Here is an 18,446-nt window from a genome sequence, read left to right on the forward strand (position 1 = left end):
AGCTGTGTGAACTGCCTACACTGTGTGGCAGTGAACTTAAATTTTATGTATTTCCACACACTGCAAAGGAGCGAGTTGGAGTGTCATCATCATCAATAAAAGTGGTGCTCTTGCTTTTCTGTTTCTGGCTTTCCCTGAGTAAATATCAGCTGTGTCACATGTGTTGTCAACCGTCGGCCACATGCACGTTTCCGCTAGTGCATAAAGATTGTGACGGACTAGGAGTGACAGATTAGGCCAACTAGGCTTTGCCAACCACTTGAACATAAACGCGGACATGCAGACATTTGTACGCTAATGTGGAAGACTATGTAACCAACAGTGGGCCCTGCCATCGCCAGTAGGTGATGGCAGGGCCCACTGGCACAGCCTCACATGCCCTCTCACATGCCCTCTCACGTGCCCTCTCACGTGCCCGCTTTAATGACAGTTATCGAGTCCCTGAATGTCATCAGCAGCTTTGTTGATTGTAGCAGCGGTAACTGTGAGATGCTGAGCATGATTATAGAGCTATAAATCATGACACTTGGTGCAGCAAACTACTGTAACAGGCAATACCGCATCAATGATTACTTCGAGTAGTCCTGCGACACGAAAAATAAACATGATGTGCTTGTGCCACGCAGTTTTGCCCTTCTCTTTCTGGGTAATTCCTCTACTTCTTTTGAGTAATTAGAAAATCATCTTATTTGAAGCTTTTCCGTAGTATGTGGGCTTTAAATTAACAAGTTTTTACCGCACAGTCCACTTCTGTTAATTCAACCCTAATGGGGCCGATGAAATTGATTGAAATATCCAGAGGGTCGGATTAAACAAGATTCAGAAAAAATGCCAAAAGACACCAACAATTCATTTGACAGTATTTGCCAGAGCCTAAAACACCCTATAATCAAACGGGCACCCATTTTCTATGCGTCCAAAGTAGAAAACTATGGCAACACCACTAATCTAATCTAATGTGCCTGCGATTTTTTAACACAAAAAATGGGCAAGGGTCTAATATTTGTTGAACATTTCCAAGGCTTCCTAACGTCAGCTTCGCCGCAATATAACCGTGTTATGCAGCGAAGCATACAAAAGCTCTCGAAACGTTAAGGTGGGTTAGTTGGTAATGAGTAGTAGAATCAAACGTCTCTTTAACAAATGCCACTAAAATGAAATGACCAGTACAGCAAAGGAATATTTCTGTCTCGGTTCCATTGCGAGCGGTACAGTGCGCTACGTTTACAGCCAAGTGCCCTGTATAATGAAACATGGTTTTACGGCACAAGTTTATATGGAACACAGCGAGATACACAGGACAAATGCTGAACATAACTGATCTTTACTGCACAGTGATACAGAAGCAGCAGTTACTGCACAGGCGTGATACATCGCCAGACAGGAGTGGCATTTCACTTTCCTGTGGCAAGTGCTACGTTGGTCAAACCAGCAGGTGCATCAACGACAGTTTGAGAAAGCATCACACATCGGTTGCATGCTTTAGCAGCAACGTGGCACCTAGCTGACCACTGTAAGAGTAGTCTGTGTACTCCAGTGCTCACTGAAACACATATTTTGGGGACCTCTAGGATGCAGAATCAAAGTTATTGTACAAGGCTAATTGCATGAATAAAGAAGGCTAATTTTGCATCAGCACTATGTCTATTACCTTTTCCAAAAGAAGAAGAGGTTTATCCGAACAAAATGTTGCCTTGTTTGCATGTGCAAAGTGTGTGAAAATGTTAGATAAAGTGTGCAGTAGCAATGTTTTTCTGTCATCCTTCCGTATTGTTGCGCAGTAAAGATAAGTTAATGCTCGGCGTTTGTACTAGGTATCTCGTTGAGTCCCCTCTAAATTTGCACCGTAAAATCATGTTTCATAATACGAATGCCGCAAAAAGGTTTTGGTTTCGTACTAAATTGCATCGCGCTGGCAATTCTTGGTGCACTTTCCTTGGAAAACATAAAGTGCCCATTGTAATTGAGTAAATACCACAATCAGTCATTGTGAGCTAGCATTATCGCTTGAAAATCTTCCTAGGGTGGGCCGAAAATAGGCATTTTTGATGGGCTATGACATGAGTTCAATGCATTCTTTGCCCCCTAAGCTCCACTGAGACAGGCTCTTCCACTAAAGGAAACATTACTGAGGTCAGCATAGGGGCCAGCCCAGTGGCGTAGCAACAGGGGGGGCCGGGGGGCCGTGGGCCCCGGGTGCACGGGGCCAGTAGGGGGGGGGGGGGTGTCATATACGTCTGAAAACACCCGAAAATTGTCGATATCCTCGCCTTCCTCGACTACACCCGGGGGGGGGGGGGGGTGACAGAAGAGCTAAGGGCCCCGGGTGCCAGACGACCTAGCTACGCCACTGGGCCAGCCGCATGTATGCTTACTGGTCAAGTTCAAATTATCCGGTAATTTCTTTCCAGGCCGCCAGCACGATAACGGCTCCACGGTCTTGTGACCTTTTCTGGTCGCCGCAAACAGCGGAGTTTCCACTCCTAAATGTTTCTTGCTCCTAGGGTGAAGCCTACCAATCAGGGAAAGCTGCCACTGTTGGAGCTTTAGCTCAAGCCCAACTCAGACGCGGCTTATTCAAACACCTGTAAAACACAGAAATACTTTTCTGGGATAACCCCTTGACTGATTTCAATGAAATTCGTTGCACTTGAAAGAGAAAGTTAAATTCTAGTGACTGTTGGAAGCAAAATTTTCTATTTAGGGATTGAGTTTGTTAAAAGAGTGCCCAAAATTTTGAAAGCTCAAGAAAACTAGAAGCACGAAGTTTACAAACTAATAGCTCTGCATCAAGAACAGATATCGCGGTTCTGTAAACGATAAGTCAATTTATATTTTACATGAATTTGTTACGTTGTGTATAAGGGTTCTGCAAAAACTGTATTTCCATGTTAGTAAATTTTTTGGGATTCATGTGTAACACACCAACTTTGTCCACTTTAGATGTACTGTTAGGTGCAATTTACAGAATTGTGATACTATTTTCCATTGTTGTGTTATAGAGTTGCAAACTTCATAGTATCGTTTACTGAAAATTTTTTATTATTGCTATTTTTTTATAAAAAATTGACAACCTAAAATGAAAATTCCAAATGAACAGTCACTAGGCTTTAAGTTTTTCTTTTAAATGCAACAAACCTCATCAAATTTGGTGCAGTGGTTGCCAAGAAAAACAAATTCTCCTTTTACATGTATTTAGATAGGAGCACCCGAGCTAAAGCTTCCTCTTAAGGGCAGGGTTCCTGATTTACACAAGCACATGCGCCATCTCCGATCACAGTGCAAGCACCCAGATGCCTAATAAGCATATTGGCAGCCATTCCGAAGTGTGTCTGACATTGCTGATAGTGATTTGAGCCCTCGTTTCACCCAAATGAGTATCTCATATACAAGGCCGTTCGTGGGACTTAGTACGCGTTCCTCAATATACGCGCGCATGCGCCATGCACCAAGAAGCGTACAAAAACCATCTGTGTTTTAGGAAAGCTAGCGAGAAAGAAGGGGGTAAGATGAAAAAATCCGAGGGTTGAGGGAACGTTTAAAGCCAACGAAAGAGCGGGCATCTATCAAAAGCTCTGAAGGTTTGCCAGTAAACTTACGCTTCTCGGTGCTCGGTATACAGTACATGCGCGTCTGTATAATTAAGAAATGCGTACTATGTCGCGTGACAGCAACCCCTTTCTATATTTCGTATGACTCAGCGCATAACACGGCTATATTGCAACGAAGCTGACCAGTCAATTTCAATTTATGTAGCAAAGGCCAATTTTGAGATTGAAATAACGGAATTTGGGCCCATAGAAATGTGTGGCCGCTGGCCTGGACCTTTGGTCTAGATCGACTTGACCGAAAAATCGGATTAACCAGAGTCGAATTAACAGAAGTCTACTGTACTCAGGTACAGAGCTAGCAAGACTACTGAGTTAATAATAAAGTTCCTCCTTTGCACCCACCGTAAAGCCAGTCTGGAAATTATCCAGACTGGCTTATGGAAACGCTACATATCCAACATACTCGATGTCACTGAGGACAACAACATTTGGGTTGTCGAGTACACCTGCAAAGTATCCAACGAGGATGCAACTTATGGCCTCGACTAGCGAGATTTAGTAGCTGAGCTTACGGTGTGCCATGCTTAAAGTTTCTTGTTTTTCTAAAAAAATACGGGTCAACCTATACTTTAATTATTATCATTTCTTTATTTCTGGGCAAGTTCAACATACAGCAGTCGACCTACATTCATGTTTGTCCTATCTTCCAAGTAAATATGGCAATGCTCCACTTCAGCAGTCCAACGAGAACCAGAATATTTTACCAAGTGTGCAAGAAGCAACATTTTATGCTAGTCCTTCCATATTGCTGCATCAAACTGTATTTTTTTCTTCACTTCCATTCGTTACGCTGCACGTCATCCAGATCTTAACGTTTGTTTTGTTTGCACTGTCTCCTTTTTAGTTTTGTACCCCTCTCAAAGCATTTAAGGATCTCATAAATCCTAACAGTGAAAGCAGCACCCTCTACATATGTAAGCACGCACCTCATTTAGGGTGATGCTAAACTTGTCCAGCTGCAGGTTGCACGTAAGTCGTGGCTTTGACCGGACCCTAAGTGGCTGTGGTGAGCAATTCCGCGAGATCTGTGCCTGGAAGCTGGTGGTGGCCAGCAGGTACGAGTGGGGCCTCACAGTCCGTGCAGTGCTCAGCGCATGCGTTTGCTGCTTCTTCATGGCTTCCTGCAATGCGTACCACCGTGAAAACATTGGCACTTTCACAGCCCACGGGCAAATAAGGTACCACAAGTTTTTTCTGCTGACAAATAGCAGGCACAACGGATTTAATGCAGTTCTCATTCAACGCCGATGCACAGGCGCTTATGTGCTGTCCCTTCCAAAAAGATGTCACTGACAACAACTACAACCAGAGCAAGCACGTACCTTAACTAGGTCTCAAGTGTAAGGGTGCCCATACTTTCAAGGTAGGCTAGCACCAGCCAAGGTTACCACAGAGTACTTTTCTTTTTAAACTGCATTTGATGTTAGTAAGCTGAGTGTGTGCATTGTTTTTAATAAAACAACAGCAGCAGAGTATTCTATAACAACATACAACTGATCAGACTTTGCAATATGAGTCACAAAAGTAGTCAACAGACAGAAAGAATGTTGGTGATAAAAGGATAAAAAAATGCAAGTGCCCCACTTGTTCGAGAGAAAGAAAAATGCAAGAATGACATCTACAGTGGCACCTTTCTTTTAAAATAAACCTAACTTGGCTACAGGTTACTGAAATGAGAAAGAGTCAATAAAAACATTTAGGCTGCTGTCTCTGCTAGAATACAAATAAGGTGCCTCCCCTAAGCATGGTCAGCCCGTATGCACACAGCATTTAATGCACAAAGCCACATCAGGCACTGCCCAAGTGCTAGATGCATGACTCCATGTTGCCTCGTAGCAGTGAGCCGCCCACACTGCATTCATACTCCACACGTGCGGGAGAATGGGAAATTCAACGTACAGCTACTGCAGGGATGTCCAGGCTTCCAAGAAGGGTCACGTCACTGTCCCAGTAGACTGCGAAACCACTGAGCTGTACTGACTGGTGGGCAACATCATCTGCAGCCCCAGATGCAGACTCCTGTGCAGCAGCCTATAACAATTTAAAGAGTAAGAAAAGTGTGAAAATGTCACTGATTGTTAGGGAAAAGAAAACAGTGACACCAAAAGAATTGGATCCATAAGCAGATAACTAACCTCTTTAACAAAGACACATGTTCTCATCTCTCAAGCACCAATGATTAGACTGCTATTCTAGGCATAATAATATACTTTGTGACTAATATTTTTAAAAAAAGTGAGAGAGAAGCTATAGAATGTAGCACTATAAGACAGAGCAAAAAATATAACAGTGGAAAGTGGTCCAGAGATTTCTGAACAGGTTCACACATGTTCAAATAGATTCCAAAAGTAAAAAGAAAGAAGTTCGTGTGCATTCAGTTTCTTTGGGAGAAACAGGTTTGCTAGAGTATCGAGTAAAACAACTGAGGACCACTGTTGTTTTAATCGCTTTCTTTTTATTTTTTCACAAGAAAATTAACTTGGAAAAAATACCGCGGGAATGAGGCACCACGCACAGTTGTAGTTAAGCATGTCCGAATTTACACACAAGTCGATTTCGCGGCGTCATGTGGGCCTATCCAATATGTTATTACGGTTTATCTCTCCCCCTTTCCCCCAAATTTTCTTATCAGATTCTTAGTTGTTTGCTCATTGACCATAACATAGAAATTAAGTGAACTACTTCACCGAATGCTTAACTACCCATGTTTAATGCATTAATTTCAGTAAAACTAAAAGAAGGTGCCTAAGTCTAAGACAATGCGTGAAGTCATTTTGCAAAAGTGAGCAGTTGTAATTAACCCCAACTTAACGAACACTTCATGCTTTTATTGATAAATTCACCAATCTATAGCTGAAATATCTAGAGGGGACAAATAAATAATGCAGTGAAAGCAATGAACAAATATTTAACTAAGGTGTATACAGTGGCAAAAGAGTAAAGAGTTAACAAAAATTATTTGTGTAAAGAAGAACTTATTTACAGTTCCTAACACTGACTCAAAAACAAACAAATAAATTTGCAGTGCAGACACCTTCAAAAGAAATAGTACATATCGTGTGACATATTTACAAGTAGTATAGTACGAGAGGAGATCTCTGACACATACATTTCTGGCATCTCTTAAAAGGGTTCTGAACCACTCCTCTGGCTTGACGAAAAAACAGTCTACAGATAGAATACACTGCTGTGAACATCTCAGCCAAATTTTGAAGTCGTGCACGGCACGTGGCGCTCGCAAGTGGAGTGCAAGGTCACCTTTTTGTCAAACACTCTCTGTTCGACAGAAGCCTTCTCTTCACTCATTTCGGGCTGCCATATTATGTCACATATATCAGATTTCCATATGTGGCTGCTATTGGATAACAGCCGACATAAATCCAGAAGGATGTTTGGATCAGTGCACTTCTTCCACTGTTACGTTACTGTGTGTATTTATTGATGCAGTTTAGTAAATAGGCTGAAGTGTAAACGTGCATTTCAAATTTTGATACGAATTGTACACTTTCGGAAGTACAACTACCATACCATTGCCAACTATCGTCCGCCAATGCTCAGACACGCCCACACATGTAGGAATGAAACGTTGGTCACACTGATTATCAGTCTCATAGTCGTCGACCCTCGCTAATTTCTATTAGTTTTGAAAACTCAACTAGCCTCGAACCCCGTGAAATGTAAAGTCAGAATAGACACGCTTGTCAGCACGCGCTCACACCTTGCCACTCCTGGCTAGGTGCCTTGGCAGGCTTCGCTTTGTGTTAAGCTATTGCGCAAAGTGTGCAATTTGTATGTGGCTACTACCTTGTATGTGGCTACTATGTGGTCAAGCTAGTGCAGGACAAAACTGGTCTGCACCACACAGCACAGTCAGACTGGAGCACATGAGTGAAAGCATGCATTCCGACCCTGTCGTGCACATAGTAAGCAACTACAGTTGCATTTGTAGCTGCATCTGCAGCGTAGATACTACAGCTGCCGCAATGTGCCACAAAGAGTGCACTCTATGAACTCTTGCAGCTCGCTGAGGACAACGGCATGCTCTGACGTGCCTACGTGGGTAATGTGACTCAAGGTCCAAGTGCCTACACCTGACGAACAGGTCGTCGGCTTCCCGAGTTGCACACTCTCGAGGTGTGTCGCCACCATGGTCGAAGCTCATTATGTTAGGAAATTCTTTCAACATGAGTCCGAAGTGCAACATCTATCACTTAGCTGATGTGCGCCCTGCCAACGCAATCGCCTGTGATCCCCTTCAGGGTGCTCCAGGTCCTTCTTCAATGCCTCGCACTGCAGGGTGGTGCCCACAACACTCTGCCCACTGAACGTCACCATGGTGCACAGTTCAAATTCAATTTTAGATGTTCGCATAGATGCCACCACTTCAGATTTTGGTACCTAGGATGCATCAAACTCAGAGGCTATCCCTCAGCTTACGGTCGAGTGCTATAGTGTACTAGATAGCTTCGCGCGGCTATTCTCGCACCAAGTGAAATGAGCAGCACATTTACTTTTGGTTAATTCCACAAGAGATCGAAACAAGTGGCAAATTTGACATATTTCTTTTTTATTTTCTGATAACTTTGCGCATAACGTACATGTGACAATAGTGCTAAACTGCTACTTGATTTTAAAAAAAGCTGTAAGTAAACGAGAAAAAAATCCTCAAAGGTCGTCGGCCGACGGCAACAATTTTACGAAATGTGCTTTTTCCTAAGTATGCGACAATATTTTATGCCACACAAGTATAATACAGCAAATATTGTTATGAATGTTTGCCTACCTCGCACCTCCAACAAAACTGTTAAGGATGATTGTGTGTTTATTTACAGATGAAGGCTGGGCAGAGATATCGATCAGGAAGATAGCTGTAGAAATGCTGCCGCTCACCCCAGGGACCATCATCGCCCTCTTCCTCAACCTCTTTTTCTTACCTCGTTATAATATACAGTAGAACCTCATTCATACGTTTTGGAAAAAAAACACTAGAAAATGCGTACTAACCAGGAAAACGTACAATCCCAAGTAACTAAAATATTTGACGGGCTCAATTATTGTAGACATCTATGTAATGCGAAGCACGAGACGACGCATGTCGAGCTGGTGGTGCTCCGGCGGCCCGAGACGTGTTTTGTTGTTTTCCTATTGCATGGTGTTTTAGGAGGACGACAGGAAGCCGAAGCAAAATTGAGCGCATGGACAACACTGGATGCCACGCAAGCAAAATGAGATGCCCACATCACACCACCTGCAGCAGGGAACAACGGAGCGTTTGGATTATCGCCGACTGAAAGCGTGCAGTACACTACCAGTGGCACTATGCAGCATGTGCTGTAAAATAGATAGGTGACGATGCTTATCGCAATAGGTTTGGCGGCGATAGCTGTGAATGCAGCATGCGACGACCTGGGCAGGGTACCAGAATAAGAAACTATTCACGCCGTCATTTTCACATGAGATGTCCGGCTATATACTGTTTTGGATCGCGCACACCTCGCGCCTTTTCATGTGCATGTGGGGTCTAGCGGCCGGAAAACGTGTACAATCACAGTCTACAGCAAGGAACGGCGGTGCATTTTGGTTATCGCCTATTAAAAGCGTGCTCTACGCTTGCGACAGCACCACGGGTTGTGAGACAAGACAGGCAAAGATGCTTATCGCAATAGGATTGGTGGTGATGCCTGTGAATGCCACATGCGACGACCCCACAGAAGATTTACAGGTACCGAAATGAGAAACTGATGAGCGCCAACATTTTCACATGAGACAGGCGGGCGAGTATTGCGGTGAAGCTGCCGCGGTGGGCAGCTATATACTGTTCTTGATTGCGCGTGCCTCGTACATTTTCCTGTTTCCATGGGATCTAGCGACTGGAAAACGTACCATACGATCGCAATTTGGTGACGTACTCAACGTCGGTGCCGAAAAATCATGCTTTCCGGGAATGTATGAACCAGTAAAAAATTTGTTTAACTCTATTGGGTCATTTTTTGTATTCTCTAATGCGAAAGTTGGTGCCGGAAAAGCGTACGTAACGGAAACGTATCAATGAGGATCTATTGTATTTATTTCCAGTGCAAATAGAAGTAAAGGGAAAGTAGCTCACAGCATTTTCTGCATTTGTGTACAAGGTAACCAATTTTTTTTTAATTATTTTTAATTTAATTTTCAGGCATGCTTATTTTTGGGACTCTGTTCCTACTTCTCTGTACATCGCAGCTAGTTGAAATTTACAGCACAGATAGGCCTTTATGTGGATATCGAACTTATGCATTCTTATTCTTCTACTAGATTTTCAAGTAATATATTTTTTTACTGACATCAAAATTAGAAAAATTTTACTTTATTAAAAATTGTATATAAAAAGAACCCCTCTCTCAATGTAATTCAGTCACCCAAATTGCTCTCCGAGGACTGCGGATTAATATGATGAAAACATATGTTGCATAATTTTTATTCGAACAAAGTTACTAATGTTTGAATATTGCAGTTCAAGAGAGTGGTCCACAGTTCAGAAATGAAATTTAAGCAACTACCTTGGGTTGAACCTGTGGTTGCAGCGGTTCAGAGCGGCTTTTCTGGGAAATTAGGGGTAAAGATTTGGTACTAAGATGGTGGAATAAATATCTGATTCTGGCTCAGCTCCAGTTTTCGGTCAAGCTATGGTTCAATTCGACACCCTGCTGCCACCAACCTCACTGGATCACCACTTCTCACAAAGCAGTGGATGAGTGGTCAGGCTATGACGTCAAATATGACGAGGCACCAATGCTTTCATCACCAGTGGTGACTGAGAAGGTTGGCATTACCAGAAAAAAGAGATTGCATGAGCTTTTGTGTGATTCTACAGGGTCAGCAGGACCTATTAAGCAGTAGTATCCAGTAAACGCAATCAATATGGACAAATTATGGCACTCAGAAACTAAACCACCAAGTCACTCACCTTATCACAACCCTATAATTGCATGCCTGGTTGAAAAAAAAAAAAATGCACTAGTCTATTCTTTAAACATATGACTACATATTTGTCATCTCCCAGTGAATGCTCAGCTTAAATATAATGTTCACTATGAGCAAATGCTTGCAAAACTTTCCCTCTTGTTTGACTGCATTTAATTTGATCGCTTGTTTCAGTTAATTCTCAATGTCTTCTTATTGCATGTGTGTTAAAAAGTTTGCAATAAACTGTAACGCTCTTTAGTAACTTGTGTTTTTTTTTTTCATACAAGTACTTTAGCACCAATTGTGCAACGTAAGTTATTTCTTTCCTTTTTGTTACCATCCTCTGATCGCTGTGTCATCTTGTATCAAAAGGGCTTTACACTTTGTCAGGCATTCATTTGCAATAGTAGGAAAACTCAGGCAAGTTGGTGGATGCTCATATTTGGCAAACAGCACCACTAACACAGTTGAGGACACTTACGTTGTGAACCATACGAGGGGTGTTCAAAAAGAAACCGAACTTTTGCTATAACACCATTACTGCTTATGGTACAGCATTTTACGTGCTGTCCTCTTCAAAGTAGTCCCCTCTACTGGCAATGCACTCTTCCCATCTTTTATTTTTGGAAAGCCTCCTGGAACACACTTTCTGGAATGGTGCACAGGTCTCTTCTCGCATTGTCCTGGGTCTCCTCTACGTTTTGAAATGATGTCATTTCAAGGTGGTTTTCAGCTTGAGGAATAGAAAAAAGCCTGCTGGGGCTACGTCCGGAGAATATGGTGAGTGGGGCACAACAGGAGTGTGGTGTTTCACTAAGTACCTGCGGACAAGGAGCGACGCGTGAGCCAGGGCATTGTCATGATGCAACATCCAAGCCCGATTTTTCCACAATTCAGGCCTCTTACTGCGCACAGAATCTCTCAAACGTGCTAGGATTCCCTGGTAAATTTCTTTGTTTACCATCTGATCATGTGGCACAAATTCCTGATGGACGATACCTTTGCAGTCAAAAAACACAACAACATCACCTTCATTTTTGACCGACTCATGCGTGCTTTTTTTGGACGGGGAGAACCTTTGGCCACCCATTGCGATGACTGCACTTTCGTTTCAACATCATAGCCATAAACTCATGTCTCATCACCCTGTTATGATGTTCTTAAGAAAGTTTTCATCGTCATTGGCAGCAGCGAGCAGTTCCTGGCTGATTTCAACTTGGGTCTGCTTCTGTTCGTCAGTCAACAAACGCGGCACGAATTTTGCACTGACACAATGCATCCCAAGTTTGTCAGTTAAAATTTCATGAAATGATCCTACGCTGATACCCACTTCGTCAGCGACTTCTCGAACAGTCAAACGACGATTTCCACAAATCGCAGTTCGAACTCTCTCGACGTGGTCATTATCTGTGGATGTGAAAGGTCGTCCAGGTTTGGGATCGTCACCAACCGACATTCTTCCATATTCAAAACGCTTGAACCAATCATAGCACTGTGTGCGACTCATACAGTCCTCCCCGTATGCTTGGCTAAGCAACTGAAATGTCGCTGTGAATGTTTTCCCAAGTTTGTAGCAGAACTTCACACACACATGCTGTTCTTCCGATTCCTTCACCGTCACTTTGGCACCAATCCGAAGAACAGCTTGTTCATGTGCTCACTTCAGCGGCTGTAGCTTGCTAACTAACGCTCAGAGTGAAACGTGGCAAATGGCAGTTTGTTGTCTAAACCTGCCGCTACATGCATTCAGTAGCGGCAGCGCGCTCCCTCTGCCGGTTGGCGTGTTATTTCAAAAGTTTGGTTTCTTTTTGAACACACCTCGTATTTTTTCGCCCTTACGTGTATTAGCACAGCTATTTACCAAGCACTCCTTTGCTTTCATGTCAAGCCCCTCGGCAACTCCTTTTTTAGGCTGTCCAAAATATACTTCGAAATTCATGACATTTTTTATGCACTGTAATTGGTCATGCTAAATGTCCAGACATGACTGGGGCCCTAAAGCAATAAAAAAGGTCATTCTGGCACTGCAGATAAATACCCTACAGAAATGGGTTCACAAGACAGGAAAGACGCTGACCTGAAATATGCAAGTTTTGGAGGCTGTTTTCAAGAGCATTAGCAGATACAGTAATCGCACTGACCTCATCTGCCGCAGCTGCTTGTGATGACAGAGTTTGAATGGTGATGCCACAGGCAAATGGGTTTTGAGGATCTGTACAACCATCTTCATACCTTATGTGGATGTCTTTGATTTTAAACTAAAGATATGAAAGAAAAAATAAATCTTTTCAGGGTCAAAGCAACAATTGTACTGTTCAACAAAAGACACACGGTCAACCTAAAGAAGGCATAAGATCAGTTCTTTAGCAAATAAGTAAAAAGAAAGTGTAGAACACAAGAACAAACAACATTAGTTTTTCTTGGCAACTATAACTATCACCTCAGGCAATCAGGCAACAGCAGTTTGCAAGTAGCTGCCACACAGTGCATACCTACTTATAAAGTGTGCTTGAATATAATTATTTTAAAGGAATCTGCCACACAACTAAATTTTGTTTTCATTGACACAATAGCTATGACAACTTCAGTCCACGCCCATTTCAACTGATCCGCATACAACATACTTTCGGATTACGACTTAGTTTTGTCCACCTATATTATCAATGCAACAAATTCAGTTTTTAACAGGTCCGGCTATAATGGACTATCAGCTAAAACAGAAAAAACTTTACGCAAATTTTGTATAGATGGTGTGAATACAACATAATTTGATGTGGTGATGGGTGCACACAATAGTGTACTGCATGCAACTCTTTCTGGCAACTTGTGGAATTTTCAAAAACACACTTTTTCTTAAGGAACAAATATACTAGCAATAAGCTTCCCGCAATGGGAAGCCTTTCCTTTTCGCATCAAGTAGGCAGATTTAATTGTTACAACCAATAGAGCACCATGAGAACATTGTAGTAGGCGGTTTATTATACCACAGCACATGCACAAGTTTACAGTGCCTTGCCTGCTCATTGTTACATCTGATATACTGCTAACAACAGTATTGTTATAAGTGGACTCAACTGTATGGCAATTTGTCTAAAACAAAGTGTTCACTTCATACTCACTACTTCAAAAATTCAGTGTGGAATTTATCAATGCTATGAGCAAGTAACAGCACAGTTTTTGAACAATGACAGCATGCAAACATCAAACAGTTATTGCACAATAAAAGAAACACATAGGCCATTTCTTCTTAAATTTCAACAGCAAATATAGAAACTCTAGGTATTGATTCGTATGCACTATTACAAATGACGACAGGCCAACACATTTGTCGCAAACATTCACTTTATTACCACACTCCGTGACTCTTCCCTCACGCTGTCCCCATGCTGTCTCTCTGCACACACTACACGCAACACACACTTCATGCTACCAGCCTCTTGTTTCCCTCTCACCGCCGCACATGCGCTACCTGGTACTGTCTCTAGCAACTACAGTAAACCGTGCACACAGCCTCTGAGAACCCCGCCTCACCTCACTTGAAGCTTTCGGTCTGCTTATGCCGCTACTCTCTCCTCACAGTACAACTGCACTGAATGAATTCAGTTCAGTTGTATATATGTGCGTACAACAGCATAAATGCACGCAGTCACAAAGTGCACTGGACAATATTTAGTGATAACACGCAAATGGCTTGCAGAATTAATCATACAAAACTGAACACTACAACTAATGCATAAAAAGAGACATCTTCAAGAACAGTTGAGCATTTCAATTCCTAGCAGCAGCTCACCTGCAGGTTCTTGATGATATTTGTCATAACAGACGTGCCACAGGTCAACCACGCTGCATAGGAGTACGCATAGTACGAAGGTTCTTGCTTTGATTCGTAACTGGCCTGTAAAAAAGGGAGGGGAAATATATTTTAGGCTATTTAATGGCGCACAACAGATGTGGAAAAAGAACACAAATGACAGGACAAGGTCGCTATTTTGAAGCAATGCCTTTTTCAATGCTAATGCCTTTTGGTGGCTTTTTCATTCATGAGTGGACACGCTTGACACTCCACCCATGGCTGTAGGGTTTGGGTAATATGACCTCAGGAGTCTGCCGTCACTTAGAGGGTCGCACTCTAGCCTACGCCGCCGGTGTGTCTAGAAACAAGTAGCTGGCCGACACTAGCGGGGTGTCACATGGAGGCTAAGCTGGCATAGGCCGTCATCCGTACTTTCACGAGAGTTACGTCTTCATGATGAGTACGAAGTCAGGAGGTCAGAGTAACAAAACAGGGGGTTTATTTACACAGGTGGAGCAAACTTGGTTACAGGTAAAGACAGACTCGTACTTGCAGGACTTGCGAGCCCAGCACAAGTTGCATCATAGCACACAGATACATAGTTCTTGGAGCATGCTAAATAATTGTGGAGCAGCACACTAAACGATGTTGGAAGTCCACACTCCACATACACAGAGGATGTCTCTTAAAAGCCCTTTGTCTTCCCCAGGTCACTCGCTATAAAAACAGCTCATGTCCTAACCGGTCAATCCGGTGGTCATGTAGGCTCCCAAAACTTCGTCACCAAGGAGAAGGTCAACACAAAGCACCCACACTGCCTTTGTGATGCTCATGGAAAGGAGGAAGCAAGTACAACATACTGATCGCCAATGCGATGACAGGGAGAGGTGAACAAGACAAGCCACCATAGGGAATGCCGCGTCCCAATATTCCCAACCGCTTCTTGACTGACTTCATGGGTTGGCATGACACACAACACTTGGCATTGGATGGGCTCGACCTTGGGCAACTTGCTGAATACGCATGCACCCATTTTTTGGCAATTAGCCCAAGCCCTGGATAAGACTTACCTCCAAGGACAGCTTCACAATGACGTCACTGGCAAGTTGCTTGATAAGAATAGAGATGTGGAATCTTCTATGAAAGCCAATTTTTTCAGCAACACAGTGTCCACATACTCGGTGGAATGTTGTTTGACGCCAATACCACAATGACCCCGGCCTCCGCTCTTCGGCGAATGTGCCAAACGTAACAGGGCAGAGCATCGCTTTCCCACTCACAACGCAAAAAGCACCGACAGGAATTGGCAATGCAAAAGGCATCACAACAATATTGCAGCCCAGGTGTCAAGCTATCAACCGAGATTTATTCAGAAAAACATTTAGTTTTATGTACAGCTTACAGTCACATAACCACAGCAAACATGCTTGCTATAAAAACAACAAAATGCACACACAAAATGAGCTATTATAAAGCACATGTTACCTATGTGCAGATGGAACACAGATCACATGGTGGTACAAGCGTCACTCCTTCACTTGATAATAGGCTTGTAATAGGCCTCTATTGACTGTCTCTCTTAGTTTTATCTTTTCTTCTGCCAATATTTGGTTAGAGTGAGCTTATGGTACTAGTAGCATCTGCATTCCTTGCAATGTTTGGCAATTTGGCTGCCAAAACCATTCTTGACATTCAGTATGTGCTGTGGCATCTGATCATTAAAGCACTGACTAGTTTGTTTAAAGGGTTCCTGAACCACCCCTAGGGCTCTATGAAAAAATGCAGTCTGCAGATAGCATGCGCTTCTGTGAACATCTCAACCAAATTTCGCAGTCATGCGCGTCATGTGGATCTCACAAGCGGAGCATGAAGTCACCCTTTTCTCAAACACCCATTTCAACATAAGCCCACTCCTCGCTTTTTTCGGGCACAATATTTTGTCACATAGCCCATTCCCATATGCGGCTGCTACTGGCCAATAGCTGACATCAATCAAAAAGGGTATTTGGATCAATACACTTCTTTCTGCTGTTAATGTGTATATTGGTGTACGCAACTTAATAAATAGGCTGAAGTACGCAAAAATCTGCTTTCGAATATTGATAAAATTGCGTACTTCCGGAAGGAGCCAACTATCATCTGCTCACGCTCGGCCATGGCCACCTGGGTAGGAAGTGAACTTTGGCCATTCTGCTTATCAGTGTCGTAGCCGTCAGGTCTCACTAATTTCGACTAGTTTTGAACACACAACTAGCCTCAAACCACGCGAAACTTAAGGTCAGACCACCGCACGGTCAGACCACACACCACATAGCACGGTGCGGACCATGTATATGAGAGTGAGCGCGCACTCAAGCCCTGTCATGCACAAAGCCATTGCTGTGCATAAAATCTACAGTTGCATGTAGGTGCAGTCTGTTATTTAGAATAGATACCGCGGCCACCGTGGGGCGACGAGTCCATTTGCTGAACGCACGGTGGCTTTCTGAAAACAACCGCGTTTGGCACGTCGTAGGCACCAAAATAGGAAAGTGTGGCATCTACGAGAACATTCAAAATCAAATTTGAACTGCGCGCCACGGTGATGTTTAGCAGGTGGAGCGTTGTGGGCACGCCTCGCTTCGTTGTAGCCTTCGCAGTGTAAGGCATTGAAGAATGAGCGGGAGCACCACAAATGGGATTATACGCTACCTTTGAATACCAATAACTCCGCTTCTGATGAGCGCATCGAAGTACATTTTGCCACAAGGTATTTCTAAAATAGTCTATTTTAACTTCCAATGCATTTCTCGACTTTAATAGAAAGCGGTTCAGGGCCCCTTTAAAGGGCTACCGACACATTATTTCCACCTCACTTTCTTTTTTATAATGCAGATCTAGTACCTCTAAGCCCCAGAAAAAATACTGTTATGCTTTGCACCACCTTAAATAATTTAAAATATTGGCAACAGCAAGTTTTGCTTTCGTTTCTACTGTGTCGTGACATCACGACATGGTATGTGGTTACGTGGGAGAAGGACATTGTGACGTTTTGACACTCACTATGGCTCTTTTGGCCGTCCACTATGCTGCCACACAGGCGCTTACGAGTAGCAGCATACGAGGCAACCGAGCAAAGCGAAAGTTTGAAATATCATGTCAGTAGCATTTTTTTTTACTCTTTCTCACAACTAAGTCGGATGCGATGCACTACTCCTGATACGCACTTTTCTTAATTTCATTTTATTTATTTACCCTACGTATAAACAAGAAGCACATAGCTTCATAGCACATGAATTCTTCTGACTGTGGTTCATCAATGTACAAACATTTGACGGTGCACAAGAAGCTGACACGATAGTGCCAACATCGTGACAAGCGTGTGCCAGGAATTGGAAAGCTGCCAGAACAGTGGTAATGATGTGCGCATAATGAATGATACTTCGATAAGTTGACATTGTAGTAACTTCAGCACATTTTCATTCTGGACTGAGGACAAAAGCTCCAGTCAAACTTTAAGATGATACATGCACGAAACAAAACAAGGAATGCTACGCGAGGCCACCCTATCGCTTTGTGAGTCATCTTTCTCGTGCTATGATTTTCCCTGCATATTCGTACTGCCTTTTGGTGTGTTTCAATGAGCAATGCCTTACTATCACATCGTCCACAAAGATCAACAAGGACACAAATCCTCTGATTGTCATACGCACTCCAATTTAGCCACATCTTATGACCCAACTGGTACAGCTCCATTACATCTATTTGGTCTCCCAGAAATGTGTCCACCTATAATTTTGTGTGTTTTTTTACTTCGTTTTTTTTCCCCACAATTAGTAGGCACTACCCCCCATAACTCCTTTACGACTGTGTTGTCATTTATTGATATAAAATGCTTATGGCATGAAAATGTATCGAAAGTATGAGAGGCAGTCCAAGTTAAGGTAACAATGAAAATGTAATTTCTTTTTACTTTGATTTTTTTAATACGTCCTGTTCAGAGAAAATTTATAAACTTCAGTGATTAAGCTAGAGCGTATGTATGTTTTTTTTTTTTAATTCCATCAAGAGCTTTAAAATGCATCAAAGCATATATGCTACTGCAGTATAAAAGAGCTCCA

General features: G+C 42.8%; 1 protein-coding gene across 4 annotated transcripts in view; it reads right to left on the bottom strand.

The window, feature by feature from the left end:
• Vps13D (vacuolar protein sorting 13D) overlaps nucleotides 1-18,446 on the bottom strand; it is a 170,932-nt gene that overhangs the window by 149,277 nt on the left and 3,209 nt on the right. For all 4 annotated transcript variants that reach the window (XM_075686119.1, XM_075686120.1, XM_075686116.1 and 1 more), the window contains exons 6-9: nucleotides 14,344-14,448; nucleotides 12,695-12,811; nucleotides 5,511-5,642; nucleotides 4,538-4,732 (exon numbers count right to left, since the gene is read on the bottom strand). In XM_075686119.1, the coding sequence (XP_075542234.1) occupies nucleotides 4,538-4,732; nucleotides 5,511-5,642; nucleotides 12,695-12,811; nucleotides 14,344-14,448 (549 nt within the window). The remainder of the gene's footprint in view (nucleotides 1-4,537; nucleotides 4,733-5,510; nucleotides 5,643-12,694; nucleotides 12,812-14,343; nucleotides 14,449-18,446) is intronic.

Source organism: Dermacentor variabilis, chromosome 3, assembly GCF_050947875.1.
Source record: "Dermacentor variabilis isolate Ectoservices chromosome 3, ASM5094787v1, whole genome shotgun sequence".
NCBI lineage: Eukaryota > Metazoa > Arthropoda > Arachnida > Ixodida > Ixodidae > Dermacentor > Dermacentor variabilis.